This window comes from Paramisgurnus dabryanus, chromosome 15 (assembly GCF_030506205.2).
Source record: "Paramisgurnus dabryanus chromosome 15, PD_genome_1.1, whole genome shotgun sequence".
Lineage (NCBI taxonomy): Eukaryota > Metazoa > Chordata > Actinopteri > Cypriniformes > Cobitidae > Paramisgurnus > Paramisgurnus dabryanus.
Genome location: NC_133351.1, coordinates 2,407,932 through 2,422,610, shown reverse-complemented (window position 1 = coordinate 2,422,610; position 14,679 = coordinate 2,407,932). Strand labels below are relative to the sequence as shown.

Genomic DNA, 14,679 nt, shown 5'->3' with positions numbered 1-14,679 from the left:
AGCTGAGATAACTGCATTTTTGTGAGGGATCAGATTCATGAGCGATGAACAAAACATACACAGAGTTCTTACCGTTTGCCCTAAGAGGTTGCTTAAGTGTTTTATAAGTTGGGTAAGAGTGCCACCTGGTGTATAATAGCGGACATACGGATTGCCAGAAAAACTCGTCATTGGCAGGGATTTTGTTTTGTTTGTTTAAATGAAAACTGCCTAACTAACCTATCTGCCTCATTTATCTTTAATCTTAAAATAACTTAGGAAATTAGCCAATGGCGGGGAAAGAGTTAATGTAATCCAAATAATGTATGGATGTACAGAATGTGCTTTAAGGAGTTTCGTCATGTAAACCCCGATATAGAAGATACATTTTTGGCATTTTAATATTAAATACCTTTTTATAACTTGAGAAAGCAAGTCATAGACATCCGTAATGACATGAGGTCTGTAAACAGAGCATTTTCATATTTTCGTGAATTTTGCAGGTTGTTCACAAACCATTTGTTTATCTTCAGAAGACACAAAGAATAACCAGAGCACTTTTTTATTGTGCTTACTGCATGTGTGAGAGTATTTTCATTTTAAAATGTTTCCCATTATTCAGTAGTCGTATGCCTCAACATCTGGCTACAGTGCTGGTCAGCAGAAAATGCGAAAAAAGTGTCATATATTTTTCTACTATGAACAGGAGCTTGAGATAAACTTCAACCATATACAGTACACACACCATATGTCCACCCAATGTCAAAAACACACTTAAAGGAAACCACTTATGCACATAGGCGATAACTACAGTAAAAGAGTCTCCTTTCCTGAATTAACACTTTTTTCCAAGCTTTTTTTTTCACACACAGACCCCTCTCCAACATCTCAAACCTCTCTCACTAATCTACAAGCTGTTTCGAATGTTCCACGCGGCCCCAGCGCCCGAGGACACATAAACCTCTGCATGCCTGGCATGCTTTTCTGTCCAGAAGAAGAATTATTTAAAGCTTTACTGAGACCCTGCGTTTCCATTATTACTATGTTTTTCCATGAATCTCTACCACTGATTTGCTTGTTTCTCTGGGAAGCAGTATTGTTCAGGGTCAATGTGTTTGACCTGAGCACTTTCATTTGTCGGAGGTGCTTTGGAGTGTCATCTGGAGTTCATCAGTATGTTTCCCATTATATTGATGTATTACAGATCTGCGGAAATCTGGACGCCTTTACAATTAAAACAAAAAATTCTGAGGAGGAGCCAAAAAAGCCTTATAAAAGGATTGCGATAGCAGAAGAGAGGAAGGAGGTATTTCCGCTCATGTCTTATAATTTCCAAGAAAGTTGGATAGGTGAAGTGTCTGATTTCTGTGTCACTACCACAGTCTCTTTAATGTTGTTCTGTATTGTACAAAACAGTTCAGGGCATGGCAGATTTGGCTGTTAAATACTAAATTATTACATAAAAATTATTTCATTTCTGTTAGTGACATAGAAATTAAACACTGTCTCATTACTGTTTTAACACTAATTGACTTTAATAGTAAGCAACCACCTAACAACCAACATACTAGCAACACTTAGAAATGTAAAAATCTGCTTACTTTTATGATTTAATATTAAACTAAATACCAATATGTGAGTTACTTCATTTAATAAAGAGATGCAATATTGTAAAAAATATGTAACATGGTTTGTTTCTCTATCGTGTTAAAGGATCCATTTGGAGACGTGATCAAAAAAATTATGGATGAAATCCACACACATGCCGAGCTGAAGCCCTCCTGTGAACCTGGCACACAAAACTATGAACAATGGGTGGTACAGAAAGAGCAAAACGGTAAGACAACTTGAGCTTTACCAAAGATATTCAATATTAACAAGATGCATCAATGGTATTGATCTGAAAGATCAGTATGGCCGCTCTAGTCATGCCTTCCAGTAAAAAGAGCCAATTATCAACCGTTAAAAAATGCACTGATGCAAAATTTCTATGCCGATCCCAATATTCGATTACTTAGAATGACATCTACCGATATTAATAGCTTCTGATTGGTTTACTTTTTACTTTTTGTTTCAAATTATTATATCATGAAGTCCTAGAAGTGGAGAGCGTCCAAAATGCAATTCTGTTGTCATTGTTATCAAAGTCTTTTTAAAGGGGCCATGTCACAAGACTTTTTAAGATGTCAAATAAATCTTTGGTGCCCCCAGAGCACATATGTGAAATTTTAGCTCAAAATACCATATATATATTTATTATAGTTAAATATATATTTATTATAGTGTCCTTTAAAATGCAAATGAGCGGTAAAACATACACAGACATACAGCTGTTTGCCCTAGGGCAATACTTCCTGTTTTTATAAGTTGCGGAACTTATAAACCTGGTGGATAATAGCGGTATTGCAGATTGACGAGATAACTCGTCAATGGCGGGGAAAGAGTTAAACATGGAAAAAGACAGATTTTCATGCCATGGCCCCTTTAAGGAAATCGCGTCACTGCGCCGCTATGTTTGCAATGCCTCCAGGTCTTTTTACAACAAGACTGTCATATACTGCGCATGCACAAAGTCCCTCCACCAGGGATGTCATCTATAACAGTTAATGATTGGCTCTCTTTACAGGAAGGCGGGACTAGAGTGGCCATATTGACCATTGCAATCTCCTGCATTTATATTATGATGCATCTTGGTAATATTAAATATCTCATACACAGCATGAGTTCTGATGCGTTTTCCTGCCCCTTTGAATTGCATATATCAGTGCATGCGTATTTAATATGCATCTAATAGGTATGTGTGTGTTTCTCATCAGCTGCTAAAGAAGAGAATCAGAAGGTTCGCGTGTGTGCAGAGCATCTCCGTCAATACAACGAGGCTCTTCATCAGAGTAACACCCTACGCATGTCAGACGCTTTCTGCTTTCTCGACAAATATCACACAGAAGAGCTCAAGACAAAATCCACTCCTGATAGTGAAGATAATATTACGATCACAGACACAGAGCGATTCCTCTTCACTTTGTTTAAAGGTAAATAATCACAACAACTCATCTAGCAGATGTTCTCCAGAATCTAGCAGAGACACACAGATTTTTCGCCTTTAACTTCTCTCTACTGTGACTTATTCTCTTTCCTTTTTCTTCTAAATGCACAACAGACAAAAAAGCAAAGCTGCAGGAGCTGATGGGAAAGCCGCAATATGAAAATAATAATCTAGCGCAGCTAAAAGCAAACATTCTGAAGGAATTCAGCAGCAGGGAGAAGGCGAGAGGCATCATGTTCACACAGACTCGTCTCAGCGCCATCGCGCTCTGCCAATGGATTCAAGAAAACCCCAAGTTTGATGAAATTGGAGTCAGAGCCAAATATCTGATTGGTGGAGGAGATCAGAGCCTGGTGAAACCAATGACCCCTGTAAGAGCCATCTTAAACTCAGTCACTCATGTCTCTGCTTTTGGGTTTAACTAACATCTGTTTCTGCCAACAGATGACACATAAGGATACAGTAAAAATTAATTGTTCTGTTTCTTTTAAAAAAGCAACAATCATGTTTACACTCATATTTTCTGACATGCTTAAAATCAAAAATGTGGCGCACATGTATGCCACAGAATGCTAGCTTATTCATTTTTCATTTCTTAAAAAAATCCAGATAATTTACTCACCACCATGTCCAAAATGTTGATGTATTTCTTAGTTCAGTCGAGAAGAAATTATATTTTTTGAGGAAAACATTTCAGGATTTTTCTCATTTTAATGGACTTTAATGGACCCCAACACCTAACATTTTTTTAAACAGTTTTAAAAGACTCTAAACGATCCCAAACGGGGCATAAGAGTCTTATCTAGCGAAACGATTGTCATTTTTGACAAGAAAAAAATTGCACTTTTAAACAACAACTTCTCGTCTATCTCCGGTCCTGTGATGCGCCAGCGCGGCCTCACGTAATACAACATCACATCAAGAGGTCACGGATGACGAATGCAAACTACGCCTCAGTGTTTACAAGTGTGGAGAAAGAGGAGCGTTCCGACTTTGTTGTATGTCGAATAATACTAATTAATGTCTTTGTGTCAGTTTTTTGTTTAAAATGGTCCGCAAATGTGCGTTTTATATATCTAACACGTGACCATTATGCAATAACGTGAGGTCGCGCTGGCGCTTCACAGGACCGGAGGAAGAAGAGAAGTTGTGAATATTTTTTATTTTTCTTACATGATATCATAATTCCCACATTTTTGTAGCAAAAAGTCATATCTTAGCAGAAAGTTGAAAAATTTTGCATTTACTTCAAACATGCGCAGCCATGTCCCCTGTTTTCATGGGAATGTTAGGAAGTGACGTAATTACGCGACATGAACATCAATGAAAAGCTGCAAACAGTTTTTGCAAGTTCACGCAGTTTTTGCATATTCCTGTAATTTTGGCAATTTCCCGCAATTTCAGTGCATAAACTTAAAAAAATATCCCACATATTCCATCGCATTTTTAAAGAAAAACGTGCCGCAAGATCAAGGATTTTTGCCCGCAACAATCATAAAAAACTCCGCGTTTTTCTGGAAGGACTGGGTAATGATATGAATATGACAGAAAAAGTCCCACCCTGTACATTGACGCGATTGGTTACAATTTTGTGACATAAAAACAGGGGCTCTTTTAAACCACATGGTTTGTCTTAAAGGTGACATAGAATGATTGAACGGGGAATTTATCCTTGTTCTGTGATGTAACATGTAGACAAAAAATTTTTGGGGGGTCTGTAATGCTTTAGAAGCTTCCTAAAAACCTCTCTCAGATAGCTCTATTAGGGTGGGGGGATTTTAAACAAGTGGTTTTGCACCTATTTGGCTCCCCCTACTGGCTTAACTTGCAATCTCATTACTGATTGGCTGACTTTGCTGCCACTCAAAAAATGTAGCCAATTATTTTAAAGTGGAGGGGCAGTGAGATGCCTGTGATGTCATAAGCATCAGTTTTTCAGATTGGGCCGTTTTCTGGCTGACATTTCTAAAAGAGGAATTTCTATGAGACTGAGATGTTTAGCATGTCTAGAACTTTTTGTATGTTTGTGAATGTGGGTAGACTACCATTATTAAACAAAGACAAAATTTTTTCATTCTCTGTCCCCTTTAAAAAACCACATAGTCATAACAACATTAAAAACTTGAGTTTCACCACAGGGGGACTTTAAAAGTGTATTAAACTACAAATATTCAAATGTTTTTGCTGTTCTCACCTAATGGGGTATTTGACACTGTCTAGGCGGAGCAGAAAGATGTGTTAAACAAGTTTCACGAAGGCGAGATTAACCTGCTGATCGCCACCACTGTGGCAGAAGAGGGGCTGGACATCGCAGACTGTAATTTTGTCATACGCTATGGCCTCGTGACCAATGAGATCGCCATGATTCAGGTGTGGTCATATTATCAGCCTCATTTATGTAAGGAGAGACTTGTGATATTGATGTTTATGTGATGCACATCTTAACTGAGATGTTGTGATGTTTTCCTCTCTGCAGGCCAGAGGTCGAGGGCGAGCTGAGGACAGCAGTTACACGCTGGTGGCCGAGTCGGGATCTGGTGTGGCAGAGAGAGAGAGCGTTAATGAATACAGGGAGAAAATGATGAGCAAAGCCATCGCCAAAGTGTGCAAGATGAATCGAGCTGACTATGAGAAGAAAGTGAGATTCAACTTTGGTTCTACACTATGGCACTACACATAATCCTGCATGTATATTAATATTGCTTACGCTATAGGTCAGTGCTAATATAAATAATCCAGAAACCCACTTTTTTTTAAATAGATCAAAGAGTTTCAAATCCAGGCCATATTGGAGGAAAAGGTCAAAACGAAGAAGAAACAGCAGAAGGGAATGATAAAAGAGCCTCCATCTCAAATCAGTCTGAGCTGCAGACAGTGCGCTGTGTTTGTTTGCTCTGGAGAAGACATTGAGATCATCGAAAACATGCACCATGTCAACGTCAGCGAGACATTCAGGTAAAACAAGAGTCATTAATTATGGTTTAATTGTCTGTTTGTGTATAAACCTCATGATGAAGAAGATAGTAATGATAAATCTGTTGTTGACTCGGCAGTACGCTGTTTATAAGACGAGAGAACGTCTCACTGCAGGAGAGACAGCTGGACTATGAGACCAATGGCGTCATCGCATGTAAAAACTGTGGAGAGGTCGGTGTTGACTTCACTTTTTTACATTTAGGCATTTAGCAGACCCTTTCTTCTAAAGCGACTTAAAAAGATTAGGAATAGGGATGCAAAACGATTAATCGCAATTAATCTATAACAGAATAAAAGTTTTTGTTTACATCATATATTTAGGTGAACTCTGTATAATAACTTTGTATAGATAAATGCACACACATGCATGTATACATTTAAGAAATATATACATATATATATTAGGGATGCACCGATACCACATTTTTGGAATAAGAGTACGAGTACGAGTACGAGTACGAGTACTTGCATTTCAGTACTTGCCGATACAGAGTACTTAATAAAACAAAACACGATTTAACCGATTTTTACAGGTAACAGCTTTAGTCATATAATTTAACAAAAAAACAAGGGACCTGTTTTCCAGTTTGTTGTAAACTCTGCCTCTTTGGACAACACAAGAGGATTAACCCCGTACACGCCGCTCAAACATAGACATTTTTCAAACCATGATATCGATCCCTGGTATCGGGGGACTTTTAACGAGTACGAGTACTTTAGTAAATTTGGTATCGAGGCTGATACCCGATACCAGTATCGATGCATCCCTAATATATATATATATATATATATATATATATATATATATATATATATATATATATATATATATATATATATATATATATATATATATATATATATATATATATATATATATATATATATATAGGCTACATATAATTTATTTATTTTTTTTCTTACAATGATACATGTATGTGTGCATATTTATATATACATAATTATTATACACAGTTCACACACACATATATGATGTAAAAAAAACTTTTATTCTGCTATAGATTAATCGCGAATAATCGTTATGCATCCCTAATTAGGAAACAATAAAAGTGATGTGTCATAGGGAGGCAATAGTACAAAAGATGCCTATAACAAGATACAAGTTTTCACCATTTCTAAACAATACCTGTTGAGAGGAAAGAAACTTAAAGAGGTTAGGTCGGCGCACTGAATCCTTTACAAGAGCCAGAGTCCCACCCCTGAGCAGTGGGCTTAACACTACACATCGATACCCACCGAGCGTCATCAAATCCGGTTGAGTAAGGGGAGACGGGGACGAGACTGCGTCAGCCGTCTCCCTCATTCCTGCCTAGGCTTCCTACTACTCCCTTAATCAACACCCTATTCCTCAGAAACCTCAGGAGGAGGGCCGAGCAAGTGATAACATTGCAATACTTATATTTTACTCTTAACTCTGTGTTTGGGAATTAACAGCCTGATATGGGGTTTTATACAGTACGTCTTGTTTTAGAGTTCTGGCCTCGTTAAGTGGACTTTTTCATGAAAAAAGGAAAAGAAATGCGGTCAATATCTATGTCAAGTATTTGTGGAAGAGATGGGTTTTTAATAGTTTTTCCATTCAGAAAAACTTCTTTCAGTTATAGCTAAGAATTAACATTTTCTTGACTGTCACATATTGAGTGCAGATGTATTAGGTGAGAAAATGGGTCATGCATAACAACATTAAACAACTGAACTATACAGAACCACACCGGGCAGGGTCTTGGGGGGCTGCAGCACTGTCTAATTTTTACAGGATCATAAATGCAACACAAATTTTGGTTCATTTATATTTATTTTTTCAGAGTGTATATACTCTGTGCAAAAAGCATCGCTTCTTGGCAAACGCTGTAGTGCCACCCACCAATGTCTGGTTTGTAAAATAAAGTTAAAAAAGACACGCACAATTCAACATCTTCGGTTATGCAGACAGAAGTGAGTAAGGCTCGTAGATCTGGCTTTTGACGCAATGTTCCCAGTTCGAAACCATCTTTTGCCATCCTCACTCTTCCCTCTTTTCCAATCACATATAACATCAAAAAGGCATTTACTTTTGCTAAGACAATTTTCAAAAAGTGGAAATTAAGTGCCCAAAGAGTGTTTATTAAGAATAAACGTTTTTAGGGGTCAGTGCAGGAAGGGCTTTCATTCTCCCAATAATGCCGCATCCATTTAATAATTTAAATAAATATAATCTTTTACACTCAATGTACAGAAATACTGAGGTGCAAATAGTATCTGCCAATATAAAGTATAGATAACTGCGGAGAACTGCACCCATGTCCTCATCAAGAGATGGGTTTCCATTAACCCAATTTTATGCGCATTTTGAAGTACCGCATAAGAAACGAGTAATGGAAACGCCAAATTTCTAAAAAAAAAAAAAAATTGCAAAAAAGCTTTTACATTCGCTTGAGGTTTTTATGAAATATATTCATTGAATAATGGGAGATGGAAAATGCATTTGCCGAATAAATTATGACGTAGCGAACATTAAACTCACGTGACTGATCGTCTAGCTGTATCAGCTGTCGTTGTCTTTTCCATATATGGGGCTCGATGGCCTCGCAATGCCCTTGCTGCTAGTGCCTCCATCAGAAATTTTGCATTTCTTCTGTGCAAATTATAAGTTTGGAAATTATAAGCTGCACTGCTAGTAAATTTATAACTTGGCCAATCGTAACTAAATGCAGTCATGTCTCTATTTTCTATGCATGCCTTTTAAATTACTGCCTTTTTTTATTAAAAGGACAATTTTTAAAAAGTGGAAATAAAGTGGTCGAAATTTTATTAAGGGCGCAAAAGAGGATGTTTTTCGCCGACTGAGAATCCAAAAACGGTTACTGAATTTTTTAAATGAGCGCATGCGTAAGAACAGCCTCCCTCCTTCACAGCTCATTTCTAGGGAACGCCTTCCAAAACTCGTGCACGAATATTTGAACACGAGTGTTTGTTTACCACCGGCATATGCTGTGTCGCGAGTTTCTTCTCTACCGTGGTGCAAATTCATGCGCTATGCGCATGCGTCGCCTGTGTTTAGTTACTGGAGCGCGCACGTCTCTCAGAAGGATCGTAATGGCAGTGATTGACAAGCCAGAGGGCCAATCGCTTATGCGATGACCGCATGAGCAATTGGCTGATGTTTTTAAGGCCCTATCTTGTGCACAGATGACGTATATTAATATTATTACTTTCAGTGCAGCTAATAAAAAGTCTTTTATCATTTCAAGAGTTCACACTCACAAATAAGTCAGATAGAATTAATGATATGCGTATTTGACGTGCTGTCCGAGGAGAGGGCTCTGAGCTCGGCATTTGGCCCGAGCCCGGAGCACCCCTCAACAAAGAGAGGGCTCCGGGGTCTGTATTAGGCCCGAACCCAGAACATTTGCTCGAACAACTTGATGGAACGCACCTAGTTTGCATTTGTTTGTTTTTCTTTTTTTTGCGAATTTTGAAAATATTTGCTTTACGTCTTGATCGAAACCCAGCTACAGACGCTAAAAAATCTTGCAAACATGCAGAGATGTCAAGAGAGTTCAAACAAGTTTTTATTCATTTAGAGAGGAAATTAAAAAGATTTACAGACGTCATAGCTGATTACATCCATATACACAGCACCCCCAACCTAAAACATCTTCCCGCACCCCTGCAAACCAGTAAAAAACCTCCTATCCAAGACAAATGTACATTTAAAAGAAAAATTGTAGACACTCTCTGTTAGGGTTGGAAGATATACACCGTGTGCACAATTATTAGGCAAGTTGTATTTTTGAGAAATATTTTTGTTATTGTACAACTGCAGTGCTCTTGGTCAATTCAAAAGTTAACAAACCCTCAAACCTGAACATTTAAGTAGTCAAAGGGAAGTTTTGTCTTTCTTAAGAGAATATTTCTATGTACATCATTATTAGGCAACTATTAGTGCGCAAAATTATTATGCAACTACATGAAAAACAAAGATTTTCCCATCTCACTTGGTTTTTTTCACCTGTAAAAGTGAGAATAATAAACAAACTCTAAATTTACAAATAAACTTTTCTGAAATGTAAAAAAAAATAAAACTCAGTGACCAATATAGTCTTGAAAAGATATTTGCTGTACCACTGCTTGAAGAAAGTGTTTTCTACCCTTCAGGCAGGCGAGATGGGAAAATCTTTGTTTTTTTATGTAGTTGCATAATAATTCTGCACACTAATAGTTGCCTAATAACGGTGTACATATAAATATTCTCATAAGAAAGACAAAACTTCCCTTTTACTACGTAAATGTTCAGATTTGAGGGTTTGTTAACATTTTGAATTGACCAAGAGCACTGTAGTTGTACAATCACAAAAGTAATCCTCAAAAATACAACTTGCCTAATAATTGTGCACACGGTGTACATAAGTACTGTATGCATTCATTTGAAATGTTTTGTCTCATTCTTACACAGCCATGGGGTTCAATGATGCTGTATAAAAGCATGGAGTGTCCCTGTCTCCACATCAAGAACTTTGTGGTCACATACAAATCTAAGAAGAAAACGTACATCAAATGGACCGAGCTGCCCATACGCTTCTCTTCATTTGATTACACGCAACACGCAGATCTCGGGGATGAGGACAGTGACACTGAATGAACCCAAACCTCAGAAGAACGACTAAAATCATCTCTAACACAATGAAATCATCTGTGAGATGCAGTAACTATTAAGTCTGTTCTGTTGCATGCACTGTGGCTTTCATCAAACTGTTCATTATCCTCATTTTTATCATCCAAACCTTTTGTTTTGATTCCTATATTAACATTTAGATAACTTATTTTTCTGATGATTTATTAAAAATACTTTGTGCATCTGCTGAGCAAAACGTTTGTCTTCAGGTGTTGTTTACATTGCACCCAATTCTGATAATTGTGACCGTGTCTGTGAAATCCAAGCTAAAAAGACTCATAATCCATTATTAGGAGCATCAAAGTTTGATTTCAATATTTGATATGATATGTTCTTTACATTATGTAGGATGATGATTATAGAAAACATCACAAAACGTGCTTTAAGCGATAATCAAGGCAAATATCATACAGTAATTACCCCATAATTTTCCCACCCTCAAGCAATCTGGGAAACATGTGTCCATCATCTTTCATACGAGCATATTTGGAATTATTTTAGTAAATTTCCTTGCTCTTCCAAGCTTTATAAATGGTTGAAAATAAGGATCAGGGAACAACTTCTGACTTTAAACCCCAAAAAAGGACATTCATCCTTTACAGAGGTAATCCACACGGCTAAAATTAGTTAATAAAAGTATTTTGCGGGAAATCGATGCATGCAATATATTAAGAAAAATAAATATTTTAAACTTTAATAAACTATAATAACTAGCTTCCGGTAATGACACCATTTTGGACTCATGCCATTCACGAGAATCACTGTGCAACATACCAATAGCAACCAACGCTCACTTCACTAAAACTCTTTCGTGAATTCCGTGAGTCAAAGATGGCCCCATTGCCAGAATCTGGATATTACAGTTTATAAAGTTTGAAATATGGAAATTTTTTACAAAATTGCATTGATTACCCGCAGAAGACCTTTATTAAACCATTTAAGCGTGTGAATTACCTCTGTAAAGGATGAATGCACTTTCTATGGGGGTTAAAATCAGATTGTGTCCCTGATCCCTGTTTTCTACCATTATAAAGCTTGGAAGAGCAAGGATACTTACTAAAATAGCTCTAAATCTGCTTGTCTGAAAGATGATGGACATATGTATCTCAGATTCCCTGAGGGCGAGTACATCATAGAGTAACTTTGATATTTGGCTGGAGTATCCCTTTAAGTGGGTTAAAAACTGTGGATATATGACCTGTTTATTAGACTGTTTAGTCAGCTTCCTATATCAGTGCTATTGTAATGACTGTAACATCAACATGATATTTTCCATAATTCCCACAAGTTTTGCACTGAGCCCTGTGATGGACTGCCAAGCAGACGGGGTGTTTCTCTGCCTTTCCCTAAGATAGGGTTACAAGCGGTGGTGGAAGATCTCTCATAATATATATGTTAGAGATAAACAGTTTAGATGATGAACGTATGAATTTTGCTGTAAATACAGCATACAGATTAAACCACTGTGATGCTATGCAATCATCAAGAGCAGTGATTTATGGCAAGTGTTCCGTATGTGCCTGTATATGTATTCACCCCTGTGGGTCTCGTTCTGCTTTTTAAACTAAATAAATAAAAATGCAAATTGATGTGTCATATGTTTACTCTTTTTTTTTTTTTTTTTTGCATGAATGAGCAATATTTATTGGTGATGATGACAATGAATCATGCATTAATGGGAAAAAAAATTAAGCATTATGGACAATCTCCCGTTTAGGTGTTCTCATGAGGTATTGGCACCCTGAGCAAACATAACCTGTCAGTTGTCATACTGCAAAACTGCCCTACATTATGCATGACTTCAGTTCAGAAAAATGAACAGGTTTTGCCTGTTTCACACACACAATACTTCCTATAAACACCTTCACTGCCAGTCAAAAGTTTGATACGCTCAAAAGTTCTTTATTGTCCGTGTTGTTGATACATGTGCAGATATACGAGTTTCAGAAGAGATCTTTTTAAAAGTTTTACAAAATGAGCTCATTTAAACTCAAAAGTTTAATATTATGAACTCAAATATTTGTCATCAAATTTACCCAAATCCAGATTATTATACAATCTACATACATTTTACAGCTCCATCTTCTTAATGTTTCTTAACAAGTGTCTTATTTGTATTTCTCCTAAGCATCTTTTGTCAGCGACTTCTGAGACAAAGGCGTTGCTTAAATGCAACACATCTGACTCCCTTAAAGGCAGGGTATCACATTTGATCCTGAAACATTTTTAGTTATGCTGGTTAAATGTCTCCTCGCATCCTGATAGCAATCACTATGTTAAGTTGTTTAAATGTATTTGTAGAAATGTATGTCATCTGTGAAAGGCGTAGGACCAAAAAATCTTCAACCAATCATTGATCTCGGTCCGAACGGACGTTGCCTTTTTTGTCCCTCATCGTAATTTGAATGCCCACAGCGCAGCCTGTTCACGCAGACACCATACGTCATTGGCGCGTTTACGTGCCCTCAGAGACTTTTCTGCTGAATTGACAACCTGCACAGGAGCCACAAAACGAATGACATCTTTTAATCCCAGGATGTCCTTCGAAAAAGAGTAGGGGTGTGCCCCGGCATCCTGGCCAAACTTGCCCATTGGCCTACTAATCATCCCTCATACTAATTGGCTATATCACTCGGTCTCCTCTCCACTAATAAGCTGGTGTGTGGTGGGCGTTCTGGCGCAATATGGCTGCCGTCGCATCATCCAGGTGGATGCTGCACATTGGTGGTGGTTGAGGAGATTCCCCCATTCATATGTAAAGCGCTTTGAGCACTGGAAAAGCGCTATATAAATGTAACTAATTATTATTATTATTAAAACAACAACAGCAAAAACTGCCTGGATCAGCAAAGAGAAAAACCCAAATAAACATCGGTAACTTTACTGCTTTACCACGAGATGCTATGAATGAGATGAATTAGACATGAAATGTGATCGTCTGATCTGTGCGTACGTGTTCATACGTTTTGAAAGAGGCGTGACTTTGCATGGCGATTTGAATGGAGGGTGGGATCGTGAATTCATTGCTAGTCGGCTACTGTTAGCATTTTTTTAAATGTAATAGCCTACCTTTAAAGGGGACGTACCATGAAAATGTGACTTTTTCCATGTTTAAGTACTATAATTGTGTTCCCAGTGCTTTTATCAACCTAGAAAATGTGAATAAGTTCAACCCAGTAACTTAGTTTTGGTAAACCATTCTCTACAAGCATGTGAAAAAATAGGTCATTGAAATTTGGCTTCCCAGCTGATGTCGGAAGGGGATCTAATTATAATACCACCCCTTAAAGGTAGGGTAACACATTTTGAAAAATGCTAACGGTAGCCGCCTAGCAATGAAATCCCGATCCCACCCTCAAGTCAAATCGCCATCCAAAGTCACGCCTCTTTCCAAACACATGAACACGCACAGATCAGACGGTCACGTCTCATGTCTCATTCACCAGTGAGAAAACTTTGCAGTACAAAGTGAATAACATTTACAAAATAACCAACATAAACAACTGGTTTACATCAGAATTAGTTTAAGCACACGTTCGATTGTGTAGACGTAGTAACTATATCGTTATGCTAATCCGGAAAACGAACACAAATTTCATAAGCAACACAACGTTTCATCAAAGTAGAATATCTGAATCCATCTCAATACAAACATATCGCGTACCTACCTTACCAAAATAAACAGTGCAACGACCCTTTCAGACCCTTTGCCTCCTGTAGCTGTTTGCATCTCGCGGTAAAGCAGTAAAGTTTCCGATGTTAATTTGGGTTTTTGCTCTTGCTGATCCAGGCAGTTTTTGCTGTTGTTGTTATAAAATATGCATTTAGTTTTGTTGCTCCTGTGTAGGTTGTCAATTCAGCAGAAAAGTTTGCTGTTCTCGCTGTATACAGACAGAGCGCACCTGAACGCGCCGATGACGTATGGTATCTGCGTGGACTCGCTGCGCGGTGGGAATTCAAATTACGCTTACGTATGAGGGACATAAAAGGAAACGTCCGTTCA

At 37.7% G+C, this 14,679-nt stretch overlaps 1 protein-coding gene and 1 long non-coding RNA gene across 2 annotated transcripts in view; one reads left to right on the top strand and one right to left on the bottom strand.

Moving 5' to 3' along the window:
• LOC135733593 (uncharacterized) overlaps positions 1 to 5,557 on the bottom strand; it is a 58,549-nt gene extending 52,992 nt beyond the window's left edge. Inside the window, exon 1 of the long non-coding RNA XR_010526983.2 lies at positions 5,472 to 5,557. This is a non-coding gene — a long non-coding RNA (uncharacterized lncRNA). The remainder of the gene's footprint in view (positions 1 to 5,471) is intronic.
• ifih1 (interferon induced with helicase C domain 1) overlaps positions 1 to 12,265 on the top strand; it is a 35,517-nt gene extending 23,252 nt beyond the window's left edge. The window contains exons 8-16 of the mRNA XM_065252343.1: positions 1,184 to 1,285; positions 1,693 to 1,816; positions 2,796 to 3,011; positions 3,140 to 3,396; positions 5,246 to 5,395; positions 5,502 to 5,663; positions 5,787 to 5,980; positions 6,079 to 6,172; positions 10,458 to 12,265. Coding sequence (XP_065108415.1) covers positions 1,184 to 1,285; positions 1,693 to 1,816; positions 2,796 to 3,011; positions 3,140 to 3,396; positions 5,246 to 5,395; positions 5,502 to 5,663; positions 5,787 to 5,980; positions 6,079 to 6,172; positions 10,458 to 10,643 — 1,485 coding nt within the window. The 3' untranslated portion in view covers positions 10,644 to 12,265. The remainder of the gene's footprint in view (positions 1 to 1,183; positions 1,286 to 1,692; positions 1,817 to 2,795; positions 3,012 to 3,139; positions 3,397 to 5,245; positions 5,396 to 5,501; positions 5,664 to 5,786; positions 5,981 to 6,078; positions 6,173 to 10,457) is intronic.
• The last annotated feature ends 2,414 nt before the right edge of the window (positions 12,266 to 14,679 follow it).